This window comes from Lampetra planeri, chromosome 34 (assembly GCF_965212315.1).
Source record: "Lampetra planeri chromosome 34, kcLamPlan1.2.h2, whole genome shotgun sequence".
Classification (NCBI taxonomy): Eukaryota; Metazoa; Chordata; class Hyperoartia; order Petromyzontiformes; family Petromyzontidae; genus Lampetra; species Lampetra planeri.
Genome location: NC_136140.1, coordinates 9,506,510 through 9,523,086, shown reverse-complemented (window position 1 = coordinate 9,523,086; position 16,577 = coordinate 9,506,510). Strand labels below are relative to the sequence as shown.

Here is a 16,577-nt window from a genome sequence, read left to right as displayed (position 1 = left end):
AAAAATGAGTCTCGAGACGCAGTGAGGCTTTCCTGGATACACGATTGTCCCATGTATTTATTTATATAATCAGTGACCTGTATAAATGGGTCAAGTGTAAATATAAACCGCAATGTGACCCATGTGCATTGCTACAATAACCTTAATTGATTTGGAGCACCTTCCCACGTCCTTCATTAAGAGTGTGCAACACACGCGTGTAGAGTATGTGACTGCTATAAATGTTCAAGTGACAAGCCACTTCGTTGAGCTATCATTTGTGGCCAGGTCGCTTCTGAAAAAGAGCTACACAGCTCAGTGGGCCTTACCTGGTCAAATAAAAATAAATAGTTGAAAGAGTTTCAAGACTCATTTTCAAGAGGGTCCTGTTGATGTTTGGCTATGCGTGGGGAGAAACCAGAGAACCCGGAGAAAACCCACAACGCATTACACGAGGGGGTGACTCAAAATATCTGCACAGATGGGTTCACGAACCCACGTTGCTGTGCTGTGTGCTATTTCCTGGCCACCACCGCCACACGCAGCGAGTTTGGGGAGTTTAAACAAATCTCTATGAACCTGCCACCATTCATCTATGTGTGATCCATCAACACATCTCCGTGTAATCCACTCACCATTCATCTCTGCGATCCACCACCAAATCTCCGTGCGATCCACTCACCATTCATCTCTGTGTATTCCACCAACAAATCTCCGTGTGATCCACTCACCATTCATCTCTGTGCGATCCACTGACCATTCATCTCTGTGCGATCCACTCACCATTCATCTCTGTGATCCACTCACCATTCATCTCTGCGTGATCCACCACCAAATCTCCGTGTGATCCACCACCAAATCTCCGTGTGATCCACTCACCATTCATCTCTGTGTGATCCACCACCATTCATCTCTGTGCGATCCACTCACCATTCATCTCTGTGTGATCCACCACCAAATCTCTGTGCGATCCACTCACCATTCATCTCTGTGTGATCCACTCTCCATTCATCTCTGTGTGTTCCACTAACAAATCTCCGTGTGATCCACTCACCATTCATCTCCGTGCGATCCACTCACCATTCATCTCTGTGTGATCCACTCACCATTCATCTCTGTGTGATCCACCACCAAATCTCCGTGCGATCCACTCACCATTCATCTTTGTGTGATCCACCACCAAATCTCCGTGTGATCCACTCACCATTCATCTCTGTCCGATCCACCACCAAATCTCCGTGTGATCCACTCAACATTCATCTCTGTGTGATCCACCACCAAATCTCCGTGTGATCCACTTACCATTCATCTCTGTGTGATCCACCACCAAATCTCCGTGTGATCCACTCACCAAATCTCCGTGTGATCCACTCAACATTCATCTCTGTGTGATCCACCACCAAATCTCCATGTGATCCACTCAACATTCATCTCTGTGTGATCCACCACCAAATCTCCATGTGATCCACTCAACATTCATCTCTGTGTGATCCACCACCAAATCTCCGTGCGATCCACTCACCATTCATCTCTGTGTGATCCACCACCAAATCTCCATGTGATCCACTCAACATTCATCTCTGTGTGATCCACCACCAAATCTCCGTGTGATCCACTCAACATTCATCTCTGTGTGATCCACCACCAAATCTCCGTGTGATCCACTCACCAAATCTCCGTGTGATCCACTCAACATTCATCTCTGTGTGATCCACTCACCATTCATCTCTGTGTGATCCACCACCAAATCTCAGTGTGATCCACTCACCAAATCTCCGTGTGATCCACTCAACATTCATCTCTGTGTGATCCACCACCAAATCTCCGTGTGATCCACTCACCATTCATCTCTGTGTGATCCACCACCAAATCTCCGTGTGATCCACTCACCAAATCTCCGTGTGATCCACTCAACATTCATCTCTGTGTGATCCACCACCAAATCTCCGTGTGATCCACTCACCATTCATCTCTGCGTGATCCACCACCAAATCTCCGTGTGATCCACCACCAAATCTCCGTGTGATCCACTCACCATTCATCTCTGTGTGATCCACCACCATTCATCTCTGTGCGATCCACTCACCATTCATCTCTGTGTGATCCACCACCAAATCTCTGTGCGATCCACTCACCATTCATCTCTGTGTGATCCACTCTCCATTCATCTCTGTGTGTTCCACTAACAAATCTCCGTGTGATCCACTCACCATTCATCTCCGTGCGATCCACTCACCATTCATCTCTGTGTGATCCACTCACCATTCATCTCTGTGTGATCCACCACCAAATCTCCGTGCGATCCACTCACCATTCATCTTTGTGTGATCCACCACCAAATCTCCGTGTGATCCACTCACCATTCATCTCTGTCCGATCCACCACCAAATCTCCGTGTGATCCACTCAACATTCATCTCTGTGTGATCCACCACCAAATCTCCGTGTGATCCACTTACCATTCATCTCTGTGTGATCCACCACCAAATCTCCGTGTGATCCACTCACCAAATCTCCGTGTGATCCACTCAACATTCATCTCTGTGTGATCCACCACCAAATCTCCATGTGATCCACTCAACATTCATCTCTGTGTGATCCACCACCAAATCTCCATGTGATCCACTCAACATTCATCTCTGTGTGATCCACCACCAAATCTCCGTGCGATCCACTCACCATTCATCTCTGTGTGATCCACCACCAAATCTCCATGTGATCCACTCAACATTCATCTCTGTGTGATCCACCACCAAATCTCCGTGTGATCCACTCAACATTCATCTCTGTGTGATCCACCACCAAATCTCCGTGTGATCCACTCACCAAATCTCCGTGTGATCCACTCAACATTCATCTCTGAGTGATCCACTCACCATTCATCTCTGTGTGATCCACCACCAAATCTCAGTGTGATCCACTCACCAAATCTCCGTGTGATCCACTCAACATTCATCTCTGTGTGATCCACCACCAAATCTCCGTGTGATCCACTCACCATTCATCTCTGTGTGATCCACCACCAAATCTCCGTGTGATCCACTCACCAAATCTCCGTGTGATCCACTCAACATTCATCTCTGTGTGATCCACCACCAAATCTCCGTGTGATCCACTCACCATTCATCTCTGTGTGATCCACCACCAAATCTCCGTGTGATCCACTCACCATTCATCTCTGTGTGATCCACCACCAAATCTCCGTGTGATCCATTCACCATTCATCTCTGTGTGATCCACCACCAAATCTCCGTGTGATCCACTCACCATTCATCTCTGTATGATCCACCACCAAATCTCCGTGTGATCCACTCACCATTCATCTCTGTGTGATCCACCAACAAATCTCCGTGTGATCCACTCACCATTCATCTCTGTGTGATCCACTCACCATTCATCTCTGTGATCCACTCACCATTCATCTCTGTGATCCACTCACCATCCATCTCTGTGTGACCACCCAACACATCTCAGTGTTATTCACTCACCATTCATCTCTGTGTGATCCATCAACAAATAATCCACCAACCATTGCCTCGAAAGTGCTGGCTGAAAGGCACGCTCCACTCAGCCGTAGGACATTAGCATGTGGCACGTGGACTTACCACAGAGTGGGGCCCACTGCACCGTGACCGGGAATTGACCTCTCAATTACACACACACACACAAATATTACACCCCCCCCCGACCCGTCCTTACAGCCATAAAGACTGTTGGGGCAAGTGTTGTTCGTGAGCGTATCTTAAGGGCCTCCACCTCGGCCAGGAATTGCACTCACAACCTTACGTGACCCGGAATTGAACTCAAGGTCTCTTTCACGTATTTAAATAAGTAAATGCCCTCCCATATTCGGGGGAAATGCTATTAGCAGGCACCTACCTGATAAGGCATGCAAGGCGCGCCATGGGCCGTCGTGTAATCAGCACCACGCCCGACCACCTTTGTCTCCCCAGTGCTGATGTTTACACACCGCAACAGGTGCTCATTTGAGGATGATTCGACTTAGGGGGAGGCCCAATACGGGTGCAGATATCACTCACCACTGATGTTGGACGTGGCCTGGGAATTGAACTCGGGTAGCCTGGTTCATAGCGTAGTGCGATAACCATTACCCTACCGCTCCCCCATACGCTCACACACATACGAACGTGAATGTTATTCATGTGCTGCACACACACGGTGTTTGGATGCTGGAATGAATAGATGCATTAGCATCCCGCTTCGATTAGCATGGTTGGCTACGTACGGTGAGAAAGAGGTTCAACATACATGCATGATGGTTACATGGGTGGAGGTATGAATGCATTGATAAATGTTAAGTCAACGAATTGATGCATGAATGAAAAAAATTAGTGGGTGGGTCAATGAATGGGTAAATGCACGAATTAAGGAATGATGGATGGATGAATTGATGGTTGGAAAAATGCTTGAATGAATTGCTGCCGAAATTAAGGGATCATGGATGGATAGAAAGATACATTAATAATGAAGTGGATGTATAAGCGAAATAACAAATCGTTAGATGCTTGGTTGGATTGACGAATGCATTCATGTACGAATGCCTGAGTCACTGAATTATTTGTTTGGATGCTTGCATTATTAAATAAATATACGCTTATAATAATAATTGGTGGATTGATTTATTGATGATTGAACTGATGGGTGGAAATATGGGAGAAACTGATGGATGCTGGAATGAACGTATGGGATCAATGGTCACACGAGGCAGGACATTGCCAGGTCACGGACACACGTGGCGGCCTTCCCATGCGCAAACAGAGGCTCGCAAACACAGCTTCCTCCCCCCGTATCTCTCGACGTGACTGACAGCCGCATCGGCCTCAAATATTTGCGTAGAGCGACTCGCAGGTGCGCGCGCGCGCGTGCGTGCGTGCGTGCAACTACACAACGGCGCGACTATATAACGGCTAGAGTCGGGCACATCTCTCTCACACACTGCACCGTGGGTGGGTACACACACACACAGCTAGGGTGCAAAAAGTACCCAACAAGCTTGGGTTATTGTGTCTCGTAAGTGACTGCGTCATGCAACCTCCAACCATGCAGCACACACGCGCGCTGCTACTGCTCGTGCTGCTGCCCCTGCTGTTGTCGTATGTTGACGCCTGCGCTGTCGATGCTCCCCCGGAGAGCGAGAGACGGGACTGTTACCCGGAGTCCGGGGCCAGCCAAGGCGGGTGTGAGGCGAAGGGATGCATCTGGTGCGAGGCTCAGATCCAGGTGAGAGGAGTTGATGGAGTGGGGTGGGGGTGCGTGAGTGGGATGGGTGGGGTGGGAGGGTGTCGGTGGAGAGCGGTGGTGCAGGGGTTAGCGCGCTGAGCTACGAACCCGCCAACGAGGTCGATTCCCGCTCGCGGCCACCAACACCGGTGACAATCGTCTGAACCGGTCCTGGGCCTCCCCAATGTCGACTCAGCCTCAAATTAGTCCCCGGTGGTGCGCCCCTTTCAGGGGTCGGTGGGTTGGGTAAAGATTTGTGAAACGACGTCTGGACTGCGAGGTAGCCAGTATTTGGAGTACAGCAAGTGTGTTCGTGAATCCATCTCGGCAAAGTATTAAGTATTGCCCCGTGTCATCCGTGGTGGGTTCTCTCCGGGTTCTCCGGTTACCCGTGTGAAACCAAACTCTTGTCAATGATAATGGCCAAAAATTCCAATGCAGCAGCACCCTCCTGAAACCGAGGCTTTTCTAAGTTGAATATTTTATACAATTGGTATTCTCATTAGTCAATGGGATATGAATCCATAGGGCATGTGGACAGATAAGCTGCCGGGCCCATGTGTATTTTACCCCTGCTATTTTATGAGCATTTCTCAGTTATCGAAAAGAACTGACTCATTATTTGCTATTGTACGAGTTGGGCAAATTATTTCCCAGAAATATTTCTGAGTGAGATTTTCTGGAAAAAAATACTTCTGAGTCAAAGGTCAGCAGCACGGCTTTACTAACCAACCAAATGAATTAATAATTTGGAAACATATCAAATGTAAAATTCCAAACACCTATTGTAATTTTAAAGTATTTTTTTTATTAACAAAAATTTAGCTATTCAATATCCACTCAGCCCAGACTCTGACGTCGGAGATTTCAGGCCAGCCTGTGAAAGCAAAAATTGGCCCAGAGAATTCCAGTCATCAGCACAAAAATGACTGCAAAAAGTGGCCCCCAAAACAGGCAGTGGGGATTGACTAAAAACATGGAAACGTGGTGCCGGAATGGGTAAGGGTGGTGGGGCAACATGAGTTTGTACTCGAGCCCTGTGGCTCTTGGAAACGAAGTAACACAGAGCCAGGCAAAGCTGCATCCCGCCCTGAGCAGATCCTTTTTTTGTGGGCCGAGAAGATCGCTTTTCCAAGGGCGCTACCCACTTTAACCGGGCTAACCCCCAGCAATGGATGTTAGCAGTGAAACACTTCTCACTGAATATTTTAAACGTTTGCTGTTCGACTGGAGTAGGTGGCACGTAAATAGTATCCAGAGCCAGTGAGGTCACCATTACCCAGACACAGCCACAAAAAGTATGCCCTGGTAATCGTACGCCACTCGATTAAGCCTGATCCAAAGCGATCTGGCGCGATGGGGCCGCGATGTTAACTACCTCGGCCGATATGTAGGAGGTCGTGGGTTCAGTCTCGACCATTACCCCTGTATATTTGAAGTTTGTGTCTCTCTCCCCGTGGTCACGTGGATTTTTCTCCGGGTGTTTCCCTCCACATTTATGAACATGCGTTTTAGAGTATTTTGGCTGCTATACATTTCCACATGATAAGCCATTTCGTTGAGCTATCATTTGTGTCCAGGTTGCTTTTAAAAATAGTTATATGGTGGCCTTTACCTGGTAAAAAAAAAAAGTTATTTTAGTGTTGCACACTCGAAATGAAGGACGTGGGCAGGTGCTCCAAATCGAGGGCAAACACATTTATTGTGATAATCTGTAAAATGCACCAGCATGTGCATCACACACATCAATTCTCAACCGAGTCGCCATTAACCACGTGACTGGTGTACAGGTCAGGCTACTCAATAACCCTGCCAGCCGCCTGCAGGCCCGACTCAGTATCGCATGCTGGTGTACACACGTGCATTGATATACTGCACAGCACATAAGGACCTTCACAAAACCACACTTTACTCCATTGCTGCACGAGGAAATCATTAAAAGAGTGGTCGATTCCTAATGTGCAAGATTAGTTTAACTGTTCAACTGTAACAGATTCGTGGTGGAAGTGTGTAAGTATAATTTTGAGCACTGCTATTGTCCTGGGTTCGAGTCTCGACAGCTGCCTGTGATTAAACCGCGTCCTCAAGTGCGGTGAGATGAATTGTCTCAGCCTGCTCACCAAATAACTGCACGAAATACATCCATCGCATTAAATGTGGTTGTTCGCTCTAATTTTTAGACTAAATTCCAGGCCTGGGAATTTAAACATCCGGTTTGACCATCGTCAACGTTACCTCACTCTCAGATGCAGAATTGAGCCACAGGTGCTGCCCTCGACTCGCCCAGAGGTCACTTGAAGGTAATCTCAGAAGTAGCTCTGTGATATCCGCTTCTGTGGACCGTTCTCCAACACAAAGCTTTGCAGCGCTTCTTTGACAGATTCCAGACACTTCGCCTCGCGACGATGCGAAGCCGATAGCACCACGGGGGGGGGGGGGGGGGTGATGACACTTGCGTACACATTTTTTAGAACAAAAGAATTGAGCAAAGATTTTCAGACTCCTGGTCGGGGACTTCTTATCTCCCTCTCTCTCTCTCTGCGATCGCAAGGGCACACCTTGGTGCTTCTTCCCCGACGGAAAGGAGGAGGTGACCAAGCCGTGTGCGCAGTACGCGGACTGGGAGCGTCGCGACTGCCACCCGGAGCCCGGCTCCAGCGAGGAGAAGTGCCTCTCCAAGGGCTGCTGCTGGTCTCCGGCATCAACGCAGGGCGCCCCGTGGTGCTTCTACGGAGACGCGGGAGCAGCGCCACCTCCCTCGGGAGGAGGGGATGACAACGTGAGGGGGGACAAGGAATATGCATGATGATGGTAGCCATACAACTGTCATTCGGTGATCTTCATTGCTAGGTCCGTTGGGCCACCGGCGGCCCTCTGGTGGCCCTTAGTACGGCCCCCGACAAATACACAAGACGTCGCACATTTTAAAGGGCACCCCCTGCCCCCTCCTCCCCCCGTGGCAGCTGTCCTTGTGCGTCACAAAGGTGACGCAGCACCTGGCCTGCAATGGGACATTCGTCTGCCGTTCTGGGACACTGTCTAATGTTTTCAAATAAACATGGAAACATCGTCACATTTGACCGTGACGCCGGCACACAATAACTTACTCGTTCCGACGGAGGCCTCTTGTCGTAGCAAGCAGACCTCGACATTGGCATTCAGCTCTTTTCCAACCCTTGGGTGGCAAGCTTGAAAAAGATGCTTGCCCGGCACCGTGACCACTCACTCCGCTCCTACTAACCACCCCTCCGCCCGCGGCACTCTCTCCACAACCCCAACCCTGTGTCGCCCCCCTCCCCCCATCCCTCCCAGATGTGTCAGACGGTCATCCCAGAACTGGACCGCATCGACTGCTCCCCCAACACGCCCGTGACCCAGGGCTCGTGCGAGGCTTCGGGCTGCGTGTGGTGCCCCGCGCAGGTGCGGACAGGAGGTGGATGGGGGAGGAGGATGGGGGGAGGGCAGTGAGCATAGAGAGAGCGAGTATTTGTACATTATTGTTGTTTATTTAAACTAAAACTCTAAACTATATTTTATTTTACCGGGTAAGACCCACTGAGCTATAGGGCTCTTTTTCAGAAGCGACCTTGCCACAAATGATATACGGAGTGGCTTATCGTGTGGACATTAATAGCAGCAGCCAAACACTCCAAAACGCATGTTTCGAAATGTTGCTGAGCACAGGCCCCCAAAGGCCCAACACGCCAAGCGACCAGCAACAGGCAGCACGACCAAAGTTGTAAGAGCCCTAGGAGTGCAGCACGCGTTTTTAATTGAGCGAGGGGTTTTTTTGTACACCAGCTTGTAGGGGAAAACGACGACGATGATGATGATGGGAGTAGGGGATTTCCAAAGTGGAGCAGTGCGAGGGAAGAAGCAGAAGGAGAAGCGCGGTGACCTGTGGTGTGGGTGAGAGTGTGAGAGTATGTGTGGTTGTGAGTTGCAGTGATGGCAAATGAGTGGGTGAGAGTGTGAGAGTAGGTGTGGTTGTGAGCTGCAGTGATGGCAAATGAGTGGGTGAGAGTGTGAGAGTAGGTGTGGTTGTGAGCTGCAGTGATGGCAAATGAGTGGGTGAGAGTGTGAGAGTAGGTGTGGTTGTGAGCTGCAGTGATGGCAAAGGAGTGGGTGACTGTGACAGTGGGTCTTGCTGTGATCTGCAGTGATGGCAAACGAGTGGGTGAGTGTGAGAGTGGGTCTTGTTGTGAGCTGCAGTGATAGCAAACGAGTGGGTGAGTGTGACAGTGTGTCTTGTTGTGATCTGCAGTGATGGCAAACGAGTGGGTGAGTGTGAAACTGTGTCTTGTTGTGATCTGCAGTGATGGCAAACGAGTGGGTGAGTGTGACAGTGTGTCTTGCTGTGAGCTGCAGTGGGTTGGTTGAATTCAGTTGGGGATGAGATGAAACGGTCCGGGGTGAACCACGACCACAGCATGGGTGGAGGAATCAATGAGTGAATTACTAGGAACCATGGTAGTAGTAGTAGCGATAGAATAGTAATAAGGAGACGACTGATCACCTGTGAGTGAGTGGCTGGAGTGAATCACTGAGCACTGAATCATTGGGCACATCTCACTGCTTTAGGTATGAAGCCAGGATTAATATTTCTAGATATTTTCCGGGACGCTGCTCGGCTGGATTGGAGTAGGGATTATGTATCCATGTTCAACTTCTTTCGAACGTTACATCGGCGGAAGGCACTACCACTAGAGAATCAGGTCCCCACATTCTACGCAATATTAATATAATGTTCTGAACAGGTTTTTAAAGGAATTATTCGGGCAAAGCAAGGCAGGCCCGACCCTAAGAGACAAATACGGCTTGGGCGTGGTGCTGGCCACCCACCCCCTCGGTAACAGCACTTGTCCCAACTGTGTGTGAAGGCTATGCGGGCCATCTTTTGTCCTTGTGTCCCGTGGTACAGATGTCTGGCTACGACATTCCCTGGTGCTTCTTCAACCAGACGGAATTCCCAGGGGCAGAAGAGGCGGCGGCGCGTGTGGACTGCATGCCCGAGGGGGGCAGCGACCCCGCCAAGGTGCCGCGAACACGCAGCGTACAGGCGGTGCAACTGCGCCGGGGGGGGGGGGTGGGGTGAAGAGTGGGGGGTAGAAAGAGGACAGCTTTTGCATATCCGTGGGGAGCGGTGGCGCAGTGGTTAGAGCACTGCGCTACCAAACCGTGTTCGATTCCTGCTCACGAGCAAGAACAGTGGCAGATATTTCAACCGGTCCTGGGCATCCACTAGGTCGACTCAGCCTTAAAATGATTGCGTGGTGCGGAGAAGAGATAGAAACGGGACAACTTTTGAGTTGATATTGTACATATGCGGGGAGCGGTGGCGTAGTGGTTAGACCACTGCGCTACAGCACCAAGCCGTGTCCATTCCCGCTCACGGCCAACAACAATGAGTACCTAGTGCGGTGGGTAAACCTCAGCACTGGGGAGACAAAGGCGGCCGGGCGTTGTTCTCGCCACCTTCCCACTCGCGTGACATGCGCCGGGCCTTTCCATAGGTGCTCGCTCCCAGCCCCGACAGTCTGCTATGGATATACGGGGGATCTTTGTCTTTGGGTGTTTACGTGTGCAGTTAATTGTGACCGTTCTGTAATCAGTCTCAAAATAATCTGCCGGAGCCAACGCGCGCGACAGGGAATGTAATTATTTAACATCGATTCATGTTATTATTGCTCCAATTTCTATTCGCTTCATTGCTTGTACTGTACTTTGTTTTGTATATATGCGTTGTTGGTGGTAGTGTACATTCGTGCACACGTGCACAAGGTCAGATAAGGTCGTGCACACGTACGCACACGTGTGCTGATATGTGCATGCGTGCACGCGAGATTATACATGTTACACGTGTTTATTCGTGTGTACACGCGTGTTGATGTGGGCATGCGTGCACGCGAGATGATATACAGGGTGTCCGAAAATGAATATACGCCAACAAGAAAATGTAATCGTTACATTGTTATTCGAGATACTGACATACATTTCATATGAATATATGCGTTAGACGTATTAACTTTTAGTTTGCTGTGGATATTGAAGTGTGGTTCTTTCCGTCTCAGGAGGAACTCCACTTTCTCATATAAGGAGCCGTCCATAAATGACGTCACGCACCTAGGGGGGGGAAGGTCAGACATTTGTGACGATGTGTGACGAGGGGGGGGGGTTGAGAAATGTGACGTCACATCAAAATGCGCAACTTTAAATAAATATAGACAACACGTTCTACTTAGTTTTCTCCTACAACATCAGAGTGCAGCGCCACATTAAATACGCACTAGAATGACAATAGTTTAAAGCGATTTGAAGCATGTTTTATTTGGGGGGGGAGCAGAGCTTTGTGACGTCATATTTGCGGGGTGGTCTGACTTTTTGCGACGTCGTGTGACGAAGGGGGGGGGGGGTCAAAAATCGTCCAAAATCGCGTGACGTCATTTATGGACGGCCCCTAATGTCAGGTCCGCCCCTTCACCCGACTTAACCACGTAAAAAAAAATATCTCCACGTTTTTTTCCTTCTCAAGTAAAGTCTTCCACTAGCAAACCAAGGGGTACCTTGAAGAACTTAAACATCGTATTGTTGTTGGCGCGGCTGCTGAAGGAACGTCCTTCCCTTCAGCTGTGTTGGGAAAAAAATTCCCAAGCCTAGAACGCCGAATTAGATCGACCGTGGTGAATGATTGACGACACGTAGACGTTTATTAGTAACTCGCATTTTGCCCGTCCAAGGACGGCTGTTTTTGCAGTAAATCTGAAACTTGCAAGCGAAAAGCAGCCCGCGACGTGATATATTCATTGCATCAATTCGTGTGCAATTTGTAAGGGCGTGGTGACACAGACTTATTTCATGTTAAGGTTATAATCCCTTGTTCATCATGACGTCCTCTTTACTTTCATGTCTCAACAGCGTTACGGAGATCACGTGACGTGAGGGTTCTGCCTTTGTAGTGAGGGTTGTAAGTTGACGCCGAGGAGGGGAGGGGGGAGGCGCCTCGCCCCCCCCCCCCATGTGGAGTGACGTCACCCGCTAATTATTATTAATGAGGAGTGGGGGGGTGTCCATTTGGAGGACGTTCATGAATATTAATGAGGGGGATTTGGAGAACGTCACCTGCTCATGAATATTAACGAGGGGGGCTGGTCGACGTGGAGTGACGTCACGAGCTTTAAGGACATTCCCGGGTGATTATCGTAGGTATTCGAGAATATCTAATCAGTACCATTAAAAAAATGTTCAATAAACTTAAACGTGTAATCTTCTTGGTTCTTTCGGTAAAGTCACGTAGAAGGGAAATAATAAAATAATAAAAATAAAACATAATAAAATATTTTATTTTCCCTTCTACGTGACTTTACCGAAAGAACCAAGAAGATGAATCCCTGCAGTCACGACAGCTTTAAATCGAAATTTAAACGTATAAGTCTACTACATGTATACTCTTAGCTTTTTCGGTAAAGTCACGTAGGTAAAAAATTATAAATAATATAATTGAAAAAATAATAGAAATAAAATAATAAATCACGACGTTTCGGAGGCAACACAAGTCTTTGTCATCAGGTGGGACCGTCACAGCTAAATTTACTGTCTCACTTGAGACTGTCTCACTTGAGACAGTAAATCTAGCTATGACGGTCCCACCTGATGACGGATATTTGTGTTGCCTCCGAAACGTCGTGATTTATTATTTTATTTCTATTATTTTTTCAAGGGTATTATTTATTTATTATTTATTTATTTCCTGCGTGACTTTACCGAAAAACCTAAGAGTATGAATCCTTGCAGTCACGAAAGCTTCAAATATAAAACTACTACATGTATTCATGTAACATTTATGTCAGTATCTCGAATAACATATGCATATCGCCACACGTTAATGCACGTGTGGCGATATGCACATGCGTGCACATCATATGATACATGTTACACGTGCGGTGTGCACGTGTGTGACGCTATGCACGTGACACGATACATGTTACACGTGCGCGTGTGTGCAGTGCCAGCAGCGTGGCTGTATTTACGCCCCAGCCAATGTGCCCGGCGCTCCATTCTGCCATCTTCCGTCCGACAGCTCCTACGGTTACAGCCTGGTTGGGCAGCCCGCCAACACGGCCCGCGGCCTCAAGTGAGTCCGCGTGCTCACACCTGTGCACCGATACACCTGCATGTACATCTGTTGTACACCTACATGTACACCTGTGCACCGATACACCTGCATGTGCATCTGTATACCTACATGCGTCCCTATATACCTGAACGCACACCTGTACACCTACACGTACACCTGTACACCTACACGTACACCTGTACACTTGTATACATGCATGTGCACCTACATACCTGCAATTACACTTGCGCCCCTATATACCAGCACGCACACGTGTACACCTGCACGGACACGTGTACACCAATATGCCTGCATGCACACGTGTACACCTATATATCCTGCAAGCACACGTGTACACATGTACACATATATACCTGCATGCACACCTGTACACATATATACGAGCATACACCCCTGTACACGTGTACACCTATATCAAGCAAATTATTCAATTGGAACAGATACGATACAAATTTGGCAGAACCCTCCTGGAAACAGTCACGCGACTGAGGATGTGCCTGTGTGAACAGGGGTAATCATAAAATATCAACGATACCAATCAAGCGAGTCAACACGAAACGTCGAGCCAACGTTGCCTCGACGTTCAGCGTTTACTGGGAATTTTTACTTCACCAGCAGTAGGAAACAGCTGTTGTTGTTATTAACTCCATTTTCGTTATCGTTATTAACTCCTGCCGCTTCTGTCGTTGCGTAAAGTCGGCAGAAACGTTCATCACCAAACCCTCCTCCTGACCCTGCCACTGTCGATCCAGGTTCGAGCTGCAGCGCATCCACACAACGACAATGTTCGGCGGAGACCTGGAGCGGGTGACGCTCGACGTGGAGTTCCACACGCAGGACCGACTCCGATTCAAGGTCGCCCAGGAGAGAGGGGAGAGGCTTAGAGGCCGGGATAACGGTTAGGGTTAGGATGAGAGAAGGGGGGATGAGCGTCAGAGTCGAAGTGGGTTCAACGTTAGGACTGGTTCATTTTGTTTAGGCAGTGGCACGTGGGGCCTCGAGGTAACCAGGATGAGTCGCGTTGGCAGGAGCGACCTTTGGCATTCGTCTGCCAGCAGGGGGCGACGATTGCTGCTCTGTGTTTCATCCTGATTGAGTAACTCGCGGTGCAATTTTCGAATTCGGGAAATGTGGATCCTTGACACTGGCACACGATGGGCCGATCTCGGGAACGACCTACGGGGATCTTTAACGTCCACTGCGAAGCAAATGAGGGTTTGGGGCAGGTTTAGAGTTCGGGTCAGGGTTGTGATTAGAAAACTGAATTTAGAGCTAGAGCTATGATTATTGTGAACGTCGGGGCTAGGATTATAACCGGGGTTAGAGTCCGGGTTAGAATTAGGCGTTAGGGTTTAAAGTGAAGGGTTTGAGTCGGTGTTACAAGATTTGATCTTGCAGCCAGGGACAGGGGGGGCGGGTACAATAGTTACGTTTTTGACCGCTGCCAACTTCCAAAGTGCGGCTGCCCCCCCACCCCCGCATGGCTTCCTCTCCCTCAGTTCTACGACCCCAACTCAAACCGCTTCGAGGTGCCACTGGAGATCCCCCGGCCCGACTCGGCACCCGCGGTCAAGGCGTACGACTTCCAGTGGAGCAACGACAACGGCTTCAGCATCAAGGTCGTGCGCAAGGACACGGGTGCCGTGCTGTGAGTAGTCCGAGGCACCCTGGCCCAGCAACGATGACATCCAGCGTCGGCGCGCCCCACGCGGCAGCAGCATCGTCGCTGCGAAATTCGTGTCGGTGTGAATCGCAGCAGTGTGGCGACGTCGTAATCGTCGTCGTCACGAGATGGTCATGGCAACGTCACAATGCCTGGATTGTCACCACTACGTCATTGTAATTGAGCGGGAATAATAATAATAATCGTCGTCGTAGCAGCATCAGCATCACCATGTATGTCATGGTCGTCATCGTCATATATTAATTCTATTGTCATCGTCAGAACCATAATCACCTTTTTTGCTGTCGCTACCACAGCTCACTGATGTAATTAACATCGACACCCCCAGGATGGACTTGTCCCTAACCGGACTCTAACCCTAACTTCTGCCTCTCATTGCTCCCAGGTTAGACACGTCCCTAACCGGACCCTAACCCTAACCCCCTCGCCGCTCCCAGGTTTGACACGTCCCTGGCGGGACTCACGTTCGCCGACCAGTTCCTGCAGATCGCCACGCGCCTCCCATCCTCGCGCATCTACGGCTTAGGGGAGCACGAGCGCTCGCGCTACCGCCAGTCGCTCAACTTCAAGACGTACGGAATGTACTCCCGCGACCAACCACCCACGGTGATCCACCGCACCCTGCCCTCACCGCACCACGATCATGAGAATTGTTTATAAATGCGTGTATATAAAGCGCCCACCTACACGCCGGGACATCTCGAGAGCGCTTGACATTGTCGCGTCTCGGCTCCAACACATTTTAAAGGGCACCCCCAGTGGCAGCTGTCCCCGTGCGTCACGAAGTGACTCGGCACATGGCCTGCAAGCGGGCATTAAGTCCGCCAGGAAGAGAGCGACGTTGGCTGCTGCGTGCATAATCCCAGTCGGTACATCGACTCCACACGCACGCGCGCACCTTAAATACAGCAACAACCGCCGTTCGCCACCGAGTGGTGGTGACGCCACCGCGGCTCTTGTGCCAGGCTAGGTGCACTTCAGGGCCACGTGAAGTGTCAAACGCTAGCAGGCGCGAGGTCACGGGACAGACGCAGGTGCCGTGGGTTGACCGACTGAGATGACTGGGCGATGCACCGCCTTGAACATAAACCCGACACACCCACACTCGTCACACCGGCGCACCAGCTCTCGCCCCACCAAGATAGCCAAGCCACAACAATACGACCGATAAACAGGATCCACCAACCACCACCCTACTACCACGCCGGTGCTTGCCCGACCACATGAAAACTTCCTCCTATCGCAATAAAGCAGCCGCATCAACGCGCATTCTACATCAACACCAGAGTAGTCGCATACCTGTCAACCCCTTATCAGTGCCCTACCTTATTACAGACCAATGCAGACATTATTGGTCACCCCGTGCCCCTAATAAATCTCAACGTTCATCCTACACAGTCCCACAAGGGAAAAACGCAAATGGAAACAAACAAGTGTTGTTGCCCGTATTGAAACGGCTGTACGCCGTATGGACCTGAAAACGCAATGTCCCTGTACAGGAATATGGGTAAACCCTCGTATCACCAACTACCCTAAACCA

At 49.6% G+C, this 16,577-nt stretch overlaps 1 protein-coding gene across 1 annotated transcript in view; it reads left to right on the top strand.

Moving 5' to 3' along the window:
* The first annotated feature begins 4,914 nt into the window (after nt 1-4,914).
* The window catches only part of LOC144730119 (lysosomal alpha-glucosidase-like), a 50,535-nt gene continuing 38,872 nt past the window's right edge, over nt 4,915-16,577 (top strand). Inside the window, exons 1-8 of the mRNA XM_078610689.1 lie at nt 4,915-5,219; nt 7,771-7,998; nt 8,532-8,639; nt 10,141-10,254; nt 13,223-13,350; nt 14,106-14,208; nt 14,853-15,001; nt 15,475-15,643. Coding sequence (XP_078466815.1) covers nt 5,025-5,219; nt 7,771-7,998; nt 8,532-8,639; nt 10,141-10,254; nt 13,223-13,350; nt 14,106-14,208; nt 14,853-15,001; nt 15,475-15,643 — 1,194 coding nt within the window. The 5' untranslated portion in view covers nt 4,915-5,024. The remainder of the gene's footprint in view (nt 5,220-7,770; nt 7,999-8,531; nt 8,640-10,140; nt 10,255-13,222; nt 13,351-14,105; nt 14,209-14,852; nt 15,002-15,474; nt 15,644-16,577) is intronic.